An 11,105-nucleotide genomic window follows, 5' to 3' on the forward strand; every position below is an offset into this window, starting at 1 on the left:
ATATGCTTTCATAAGCTTACAAAAACATCGTTACACAACCATCGAATTTCGTGCATGTCACCATGATGCTGCAATAAACGCAGAGACGACCGTGACTACTTTCGCAAACGGTCACATGGCGGAGTGATATACGTTACGTATACACGCCGGGCGGTGAGGTTGTGTGCGTGCGGAAGGACACACGAGCGTCGTTCGAGTCCTCCTTTAATTGCAACGCAGCAGAACTCAACGCCATTTTCCATCCCGAGGATTTTACAACACGGAGTATATCTTCTACTACCACCACATTAAAGAGCTGATCGCAGAAATGGCAGTGTAAACGTGTGCCGCGTCCCAGCCGCCCAACCAACCCAGTGCATCCAACCAGTGCACTGAGCTTTACTCTCTCTTTATCAAAATGACGTGAGTATACATACACATTTTATAAGTTTATTTTGTTCTCCTCCATAACATCCATTATGCATTGCATCCAGACTAGAGGGCCCACTGAAGATAGAACACGGCGAATGTCGAGCTCCAAAGTCACCTTTTCATATTAATAAACGATTAATTTCGGTGTTTTTATGATGATCGTTGGCTTGTGAGTAGCGACATATTGTTGTTTTAGGCTTAATAAATAGGCGGATATATTATTTAATGTTAGGCTACTCGACTCTAATGACATTGATGAACACGTGGTGTTCTACATGTTACATTGTCTAGACGCTATAATGAACTTCTCATTTCTTTCATTATTATTTTAGGTGCCAACGTGGCAGTTAGAAAATGGTTCGCTTCCACATTTTGGTCAAAATGGCGGCTTTGTGTAGTAGTAGGCGTGTTTGAGGAGCAGAACAAAAATGACCCAAGTTGACAGTTGTTGTTATTATGGGATGGAGAGGGGAGGGGGGGCGTAGTGGGACTTTCCCCCCCAGCCCAGTTGCTATGGAAACAGACAGGCCATTGACGTAAGAGTCACAAGACTCGAGGCGGGGTTACAGCACATTGTGTAAAGCAGGTGTAATGCAGGGATGGATGGGGGGGCGGTGTTGTGCTCAAACATGACAAGTGCCTGGAGGGAAATACAACTTAAATCCTCACACACACACTTTGTGTTATTATTTACACAAATCACACACCTTGTACTGAATGTATTAACATCTCTAAAACAGTGTTGTTACACCCTAATACGAGATTAATCTCATAATCCTCTCTGTACTGCTTTTATATCCCACACACATATAGGTCCTTCGTGGAAACCCTGAAACCTGCTGTAGGCGACAGCACAAAAGAGTCCGACACGTTCCCCGCGGTGTCTCATCACGCCCCGCTCGTGACCGACAACAGCCACTATGACCACGACGATGAAAAGCTCACGGTTTGGCCTGGACGACATGGAGGCCCTTCTTTATGGGCCTCCATCTTCCTGTCCCATGGCTGACCCCATGGGCTCGCTCCTTCTCCTCCACCCTGAACAGGAAGACGAAGGGCCACGCCCCAGAGGTGGAGCCTCCTCTGCCTCTGCTTCTTCGCCCGCCTCGTCCCTCTCCTCTTCCTCGTTGACACCTCCTTCCTCCTCCTCCTCGTCTCCTCCTCCCTTCTACTCCCCTTCTCCCTCGCCGCCGACCCCACTCCTCCTCCTCCACGGGGACGACGACAAGGTGGGACCCGAGTCGGACATGCTGTCCTTCGCATGGCTGGGCCATCCCGACCAGCTGGGGCGCACCTCCCAGGCTGCCGGCATGGATGATGATAACGACAAAGGTGATTAAAAAAGAAAATAAAAACGTGAACATACTTGACAATCACAAATCACTGAAATCAGTCTCACATTTAGTCATGAATGCCAATACCCTAATGAAACCACACAAAGGTTAGCTTTGTAATTAACACTAAAGTGCATATTTCCACTTAATTGCAAAGTAACTTAGTAACTTAATTAATTGGAAACATAACTTAACTTAATTGGAAACGGTATTTTTTTTCAATCTTTTTATTGGATTTTCACATAAAGATGCATCATAAATGTACACAAATGAAGTAGGACAAACTAGAAAGGTACATTAAAGGCGCAATTCAACTTAATTGGAAACTCGACTGATCATATTATTGCTTCCATTCCACAGAGGCTGCATTCTGTGACCTGGACTGGATGACAGAGAGGATGGACCTGAGTGAGTTTGACCTGGACACGCTCATTGGTCCCTGCAGTCCACATGACGACTCTCCCAGCTCTCCCGAAGGCCTCCTCGAGTCCCTCGACTGTCCCATGGACCTCGACTCCCTGCCCCTCCCCGCCCTCGCAGCTGCTGCGCCTGCGGACCTCGCCACACCCTCTGTGCCAAGTCCTCCTCAGACTCCTGCCAGTGAGACTCCTCCCACGTGTCTCTCTGTCCTCTCGACAGTGGACTCTGTGTCCCTTCTGGACGGACGGGGGGAAGATTCCTCCCCTCTGTACATCGTCCCAGAGGCCCAGGAGGAGCTGGAAATCAAATCTGAGCCCGTGTCCCCTGCTCCTTCCTCTTCGACGTCTCCCTCCCCCGTCCACTTGCCTCCCTCCCCCACATACACTCTCGACCTGGGGAGTGAGGTGGACGTCGCGGAGTGTTGTGAAGTGAAGCCCATCGTCGCCACCATAATCCCCCAGGTCCCCAGGATCGTCCTGTCGCTGACCCCCACCCGAATTGTCCTTGTGCTAGCCCCTAAAAGTGAGACTGGCATCTCCACCACCACCATGACTACCACTGTGACCACTAGACCGGAGGTTGTCTACTCCTCTCCCCCCCTAGACCCTGGCCCAATGAAATCCCATAGAAGCAGGCCCTACCCCGACCCCAAATCCAGACTTAGTCCGCCCTCTCCCAGCACCTCAAGTGTCAGAGTCAAGTGCCCCAGGGGTGCGGCGATGAAAGAAGAAAGGGTGGCTCCTCATAGGCCTGTCAAGGAAAAGAAATTAAAAAAGATGGAGCAAAATAAGACGGCGGCCACTAGATACCGGCAGAAGAAGAGGGTGGAACACACAATGCTGAGTGTAGAGTACGGCGAGTTGGAGAAGAAGAACATTGAACTAACGGAGAAGGCTGAATCCATGGCCAGGGAAATACAGTACCTCAAAGAGTTGATGGATGAGGTTCGCGTGACGAGGATAAAGAAAGGCCTGTGCGCTGACCTCTAGCGGTCAGGCCATGCAGAGAACAAAGAGGTGAGACTGTTGGACCTGTTGGGTGGGTGGGTGGTACCAAAAAAAAAAGTGTGTGTGGAATGATGAGAAAGAGGGTTGAAATGGTGCTCACCGAAATAATAATTACACAATAGGATTCAGTGTGTATTCTTATATTGTGATGCATGTCTATTGAGATGCCCCAAAACCAAAACCCAGCAAAGTTATTTGACTTTTCCTTCTCAAGATAAGTATAAGTCTATACTGTATGGGTATTTTAGAAAATATGCTGTTTTTTTTGTGTACTTGTTTAGAGTAGTTTTTCCAGTATGAAAACCTACAAGTATTTTCCACTCAGTATCTGTACTTGTATAGTACTGTATGTATCCGTTTATTACAACCTTGGACCTTGGTAACTTTGTATTTAATTCATGTAGAAGATTGTACTTTAATAGTAGATTGTCTTGTACATTTTGAAGATGTACTTGTGTATTGAGTATGATATCTGGTCATTATCATTAATGTCTTGATCTCTAATAAAGCTTAAATCTTAAACACAGATTATTTCTTGTCAGTCGTTATTATGATAGAAATTGTGTAATACATAAATGAACTAATTTATGAACACACACACTCAAATAGGACTGGGATCCAATACACATTTTGGCAAATAAGATGCTTATGTTCAGGATCAACTGACGAGTGGTAGGAGCAGCAGTATAATTTTAGGGGTGTGGTATTGGAGAGAAAAAATGTTTGTTCTGCTTGGTATATTATATATATGCATTATATTATTAACATCGTTAATATTGTGGTCGTGAACCCAGATATTGAACCAAATTCTACTGTTTCAACTTTTCAGTCACTTGAGCAATGTGCATATACAGCATGTGTGTGTCCACATAGATACACAAGATTGCTCCCGTCTAAAAAAAAAAGAAAAAAGGTAAAGAAAGTGCAGTACTTCGTATTTGTGTACTGTGTTGAAATCTAGGACTATTTAGAATGTGCAGAGGCAGGGGCTGACATCCCGTAAGAGGATGTTTAGACAAATAGATGTACAAGCTCTCAACGCGAGAGCTTGTAGATCAGCTATTTAATTTCAGGCGCGACCCAGCACTCTTTAGCTAGTGGAGATGCCGGTGTACGACCTGGATTTCTAAACAAACGCAAAATGCTGCGTTCAAATTCAGGAGACTTTGGGGAAAAAAAGGAATTCTGCTGAATGGTGCTTCCAGCATGGCATGGAAATCTTTCACCATATTAGGAAATGCTGCATTCATGGTCTGCTCTCTGGAGAGAGCAGTTGTTTTACAGATGGGTAAAAGTGCAGGGGCTGAAGTCCCCTTTGATGTCTATGTGTGCAATGTGTGCATGTCCCTGAGAATGTGTAGGTAGTTTGGCCCATATCGGGAATTCACTAATGGCTCAAAGTGGAACTGAGATGACAAGTTTTTTTTTTAACCTTTCAGGTTTTGGGTCATTATTCACTTTCAACGTGGCATCCCTGTTTTTCAAAAATGTGAAAAGTATAAAATAGAGCTTAACCCATTGTGTGCGGGAACCCCTTTTGGTGTTAGCATTATGTTATGCTTTAGCTATTGAAAAATAGCAGATCTACAAGCTCATCTACGAGCTTGTAGGTCTGCTATTTTTGAAAAATCGAAGAACCACTGACATAGAAACATAGCTTTTTCAGAAAACTGTCAGGATGTAGAAGACATTTTTAGAATCTGATCTTCAGGTCAAAATGGGTAGTTAATTTGCTCAGAATGCAGCACAGAATGGCCCCGGATCTCCAGTCCCGTGATGCATTACAATGGAACTGTTGAACCTAGTGTGTCGTTTGTGTGGAGACTCTTTTAGAGGGCAAACTAGGTGAGGGTAATCGGGCCAGCCTGACCAGCAGCGTGCTGCCCACACACGAGTGTTGCATCAAATGACAGTCATGTGAAACTACACACACCACTTCCTATCCAAACCAAGTCCATTTTAGGATGAAAACCGCAGCATACGGATACGCTTTACGCTATACGTGCATGCTGCTAATGTTGGCCTCTTTTGGCCTTCTTTTCATTCTGACAGTAGGTAGAGATGAAGAATGCCAGCACTCATTTTTACATGATTTTATTTACCTCTGAGACTGAAAAAACGCTGAGGAAGGCCATACAGGCCGAAACGCGTCCGTTTTTCAGTCTCGGAGGTAAATAAAATCATGTAAAAGGACATACAATGAGTGCTGGCATTCTTCATCTCTACTTATATCTTCGAGCCTTGCACCTATAAGGATTCTGTTTGAACCTGGAGTGCTGCGGGTTGTCTGCTACGGCAGTACTATTCTCTCATTCTGACAGTAGGGAAATTGAATTGCCTGTTTGTTTGTGAGATGAAATGCACATGTATTCAGGACAGGAAGAGAATGGGAATGCAGGAAAGGGAGAGAGAGAGAGAGTGCTGACATAGGCATCACTAGACGTCAAAAGTAACTCTTTAAATGTGCTTTAAAAGTACGAGTAGCCCTAAAGGTACACACTGTTATATGGCTCAGGATTTTGACCAGGCAGCTGTGGAAAAATCTACTTGTGGATGTGATGGGCCAAAACAAGAATGCTGCAGAGCTACAAAAGACATTAGTACTGCTCTTTGAAAATAATTACCCTTGAATTTGTCATCCAAGGGTAACACCATTTGAAATGGGATGTAATTCTAATCCTATTATGTTTTTGACTATCTATAAATCTATGTTGTAAACTACGTATAGAATATTTTACTTCTTACTTTTATACATTCTAAATATATTGATAAAAGGTGAGAACAAAGAACACTATATTATTGTATTTGTTTAAAAAAATATTATGTAACTTAATACCTTAGTACTTATTACTTACTTATTACAATGTATACTGTTCATAACCATGAAGATTTACACCATCTTAAATGGAGCGCAAGCCGCAAACTCACTTTAGAGTTTACAAAACAACGTCCTTGCCCCATTGTTGTAGAATCCAGTGTTTCTTTTACCACTTGAGCTATTCAGATTCACTCCAAGGCTATGTGGGCTCAGTTTAGATAAGAGCCAGGCACATTAGTACAAGTGTGTGCATGCATCTCTAGGATTTACAAATGTAAGCGTTAAGTGAGCATATAGTGCCCCCTTGTGGTGAATTTGTAAAACAACTCATTCTAGATTGTCCTCTGGTCATAATTGCTGCAGTTTTGACTTATTTTGATAGAATATAGTAGAGCGACAGGAAACTGAGGCCGGGGAGGATTATGCAACATGCAATGTACTAACTAGGCATTTTTTGTAAGCCTTAGCTTTGGAACCTTATTTAAAATAAGGTACAACTAAACGAAAAACAAGCAAAAAGCAAAACCATAAACAACAGAAATAGCATTAACAACATATCCATATATTTTATTGTCTGGATGAAACAAAGTTTGTTGCACTAATGATGCGAGCACCACATATAGGATCACACACAGCAAGTAACTTCACTTTGGCTAAAGTAAACTGGTGGACGTTACACAGTGAAAATTGTTTTGATGGTACAATATAACAATGATGATGATAATCATCTTACACTGTAAATATCCATCGCTTTATATACAATGTATGTATTCACAAGTGGAGCGGAATTTTTTAAGTTAACTCAAGACTCCAAATAAATATTTGAAATATATCCTCACACACCAACACACTCTTGAAGGCATGCTTTCTATACTAAGTGCCGTGGTAGACTACATCACTAGATGAAGCATTGTGGCAGGAAAGCATCGAGGAAGCAGTGGCTTCTTTTATATCACTTTGTTTTTGTTGCCTCTTTTTGTAGAAAATGTGTTTTTTCCTCTCCTTTAACACATGGCAGTGCTACTGGTCACACAGTACATTCATTTCTATACTATAATACCAACCTTTATAACAGTACATGGGCTTGAATTGTCTTGTTCCACACTAGGCTACTTTCCGTTTTCTTTCATGGATACCGGTAGTTTATTTTTTATTTTATAGCACAGTTGTAAAGGTAGAGGTGATATAATAAAGCCACACCATGAACTCATGGTGGCTTGCTTCGGCAAGGTTCTAAACAGGGAGTGATGTTAGTAGTTTACCAAAAGCTTTATTAGGCACTCGTTTACGTACATGCACTCTCAAGTCTAAACAGGCCTCTGGGAGCTGAGTTTCTCTCTCTCTCTCTCTCTCTCTCTTTTCTTTCTACATGTCAGGAGCAGATGTGCCAATGATGTCGATATTTGAAATATATCCTAACAGCAGGTAATCAAGTATGCTTGTAAGCAAGCCCTCCTTAGCCCAAACAAGCCCTCAAAATGTATCTAGTGTTTCTGTAGCACTACACAGGACCACTGGATGTGTTGAAGGATGCGATGCTACACAGTGGCGTGCACAGATAGACACTAGGGGGTGCTAGAGCACCACCTGCCCTTGCCCTCTGGACAGCAATGTGCCCTTTAAAAAAACACACAGTACATACATACAGTGTACAGTATGTGGACCATGGTGACATTGATCAATTCTTGATAAAGAAAAAAGCTTCTAATATATTATTTATGCCCCAAAATCTATAAATCTCACACTATTAAGGCAACCGGCCGGTTCCACGCGCTGCACAAGGTGCCCTTTTTTCACTTGAGCACCTGCCCCTCTAAATGTCTGTGCACGCCACTGATGCTACACACCCCCGTGCGAGGCTTTACCCACAGTTCCTTCTCTCTGATGCTGAGTCATGTTGCTGAATCTTCCTTATTGACTAACACATGCATGCACGCACGCACGCACGCACGCACGCACACACACACGTGCATGGCCAGAAAGCAGAGCGATGCAGAACCAGACCGAGCTATAGCAATATGGAGAGAGGGATGTAAAATCCTGAGTGTTCGTTTACAGCAGTGGTTTCCTTTTCATTTCAAGGCCCATTATCTATAGGGCATTTGAGCCCGTACGGACCACCATTTGATGAGATTTAGCCTCTCAAAGATTTAGCCTCTCAACTGCCCTTTCCAGACCATGAATGCAGCATTTCCTATGGTGAAAGAATTGCAATAAGTAATGCAGATGTTTGACAATAATTTAACTCTTGAGAGCGTAAAACGAAACCAAATGGACCTGTACGCGGGTCCATTTGGTTTCATTTTACGCTATCAAGATTTAAAGAACTATAAGGGTCCATTTGGTTACCAACTCTCCATCAGTTACCTTAGGACCACCTGGAACCGCTTCAAAAACACTGATTTACAGGTCTGCTTGTACACTCTGAGTGAAATTAAACACTGAGGACCTTGTTTAGGTCCAAATTGTTCAGATTGGTGCAGACTGCAGGGAAGATCATAGGGGTAAGACAACTCCCCTCTCTGCAGTCTATTTATGAGCAGGCTACATTAAAACAAGCTCAAAAAATTGTCAGTGATGTTACCCATGTTTTAAATGGCGAGTTTGTACTTCTGCCCTCTGGGAGAAGATACAAAGAACCAAAGTGGAAGATTAAAAAAATCGTTTGTACCAACTAAGATGTTGAACGAGGCTCTGAAACAGCAGTAACTGTGTGAGGCTAGATTATCCACATCATGTGTGCAATTGTGTAATGTTGTGTCTTCCTCTGTAATGTATTTTTGTTTGTCATTGATGTTTTATGTGTGGCTGTAGCTGGGGTGAAAGCCCAAGACAAATGTCCCTTGTGGACAATAAAGTTTACCTTGCTGTGTGCACAGGATATGCTGTTCTTCACAGCGTGCCTGACACGGATCAAAATGATTGAATAATTACTATTTAAAAAATGATTCAGTTAAATTCACTTGGGGGAGATTGATCTGATGTGGCACAGCAGAGTCCATGAAATACGTACCCAGGAGGACAAACATTGACCATCTTGCGGTCAAAGCAAACCCTAGAGGTAGTTGAAAAGGTTTCTGTTAATGAGCTACTCACGTCTGCAGTTTGCACTAATGAAGTAATTCAGTAAATATGCCAGAATCAGCCCCCAAAGGGCTGGGATTTCATCTCAATTCGCAGAGCAGGGCTACTAAAACGACCATGAAAATAAATCTTAATTTCAGGCTTTATACACTTCGGCTTAATATCACCCACAGAGAGAATATATAACAGGAGGAGAGATCATAATATTATTACCAGATGCCGAATGTCTGCTGATTCAAGAATTATATTCTTTTCACATGGTAAACATAAATAATAATAGCTCTGGTGTGCACAAAGGACACACTTATTCACCTCAAATCCAGATGACTGTTTCTTATGTTGCAGATATTCTGTTTCTGTTGGATGGGTTTACAGTGTCAGCTGTTATTTCCCAAGGTTGCTTTTGCTTAAGCATTTTATCACCCCATACCCCAGTTGAACGAGGGAACAACAACACTACCTTAAATTAAAAGCACTACAGAGTCAACATGAAACCCCCAAGTCAAACACCAAATGCCTTGACATGAAGCTTTCTCCACTGAGTCCACTCTCCTATAACAATATGGAACAGCCTTCCCATGGAGACATTACATCTAGCAGTGTTCATGCCTTCAAGAAGAGGTTAAAACAAACACCTCCTCAGTATGTGACTATTATATTAAGGACTTTGAATCATCCGACTTTCAGTTTTTTCAGTATCTACCCCTAACTGAGTAGCTGCAGATCACCGATAGGCTCTTTGAATGTTTTTCTCAAATGTTTTTCTCAAAGCCTGGAGGAGCTCTGACTCGTACAGTCTCTGTGAACTAACGTCACCCGTCTCCGTCTGTGGATATGACACATGCCCCCACTGCTGAGTGATGACTGTCCGTGATGAAGTTGTCCTCTTCGCCCTCATCAGTAGATAATACAAAGTGAAAACAAAAGCGATGCTTCGCATCATTCCGCCGCAAACAACATTGCAGCGGCGTCACGCTCACTGTACACACACACACACACACACACACACACACACACACACACACACACACACACACACACACACACACACACACACACACACACACACACACACACACACACACACACACACACACACACACACACACACACAAATAAAAAGCACACCAGCTTAATAGGGGCGACTGTGGCTCAAGAGGTAGAGCAGGTCGTCCAATGATCCATGGGTCGGCGGTTCGAATCCCGGCTCCTCCTGTCTACATGTCGAAGTGTCCTTGGGCAAGACACTGAACCCCAAATTGCTCCCGATGTGCTGGTTGGTACCTTGCATGGCTTCCGCCGCAATCGGTGTATGAATGAATGGGTGAATGTAATGCACAATCTATGTAAAGCGCCTTGGAAAAAGGCGCTATATAAATGCACCATTTACCATTTAATAGTCCTCTCGGAACGTGGAATTACAATGACTCTGAATGCATCCAATGTCTTATTCTGAGGCGTTGAAGCGGGTGTCTTTAGCAGCAGTCATTGTCTGTGACACAGTCCTAGACCCTGTGGTAGCAGAACCCAAATATCTAACATGGAACTCATGGTATGTGGGCAGCGTTTGCCCTCACGACACGACACACACACACACACACACACACACACACACACACACACACACACACACACACACACACCAGTCATCACATCACATCCAAACACAAACCACATCAGAGGATAATCTGAATCCAAACGTGGGACTTCCTTTCCAAATCACCAGAGCCCTCATCATCACAGGACCACGGTTCCAAAACGTCTCAGTTGCCGGTTCCATCTGAAGTTTCCTTGGAAATCCTTCGGACGTTGAGTTGAGGGAGAGGGCTGTATCTAGATGAGGTTTCATTCTGTGAGGTAATGTTTGTAGTTTCTAGTAGTGAAGTCTCAAGGCAAGGGTGTAAATGCCTTTCCCTTCATAGCGCCGTGGGATCACTGGAGCTGGCATCCTCTACAGTCATCCTCTGGTTCAGTGGATCACTGGAGCTGGCATCCTCTGCAGTCATCCTCTGGTTCAGTGGATCACTGGAT

The 11,105-nt window shown here is 43.5% G+C and overlaps 1 protein-coding gene across 1 annotated transcript; it reads left to right on the forward strand.

Moving 5' to 3' along the window:
- The first annotated feature begins 160 nt into the window (after window positions 1–160).
- Window positions 161–3,700, forward strand: LOC306937640 (cyclic AMP-dependent transcription factor ATF-4-like). Its single transcript, XM_079521524.1, has 3 exons — window positions 161–402; window positions 1,225–1,743; window positions 2,106–3,700. Exons 2-3 carry the CDS (start codon window positions 1,332–1,334, stop codon window positions 3,152–3,154), a joined length of 1,461 nt encoding a protein of 486 aa, XP_079377650.1. The 5' UTR covers window positions 161–402; window positions 1,225–1,331; the 3' UTR covers window positions 3,155–3,700.
- Window positions 3,701–11,105: the final 7,405 nt, after the last annotated feature.

This window comes from Electrona antarctica, assembly GCF_951216825.1.
Source record: "Electrona antarctica genome assembly, chromosome: 14".
NCBI classification, from domain to species: Eukaryota; Metazoa; Chordata; class Actinopteri; order Myctophiformes; family Myctophidae; genus Electrona; species Electrona antarctica.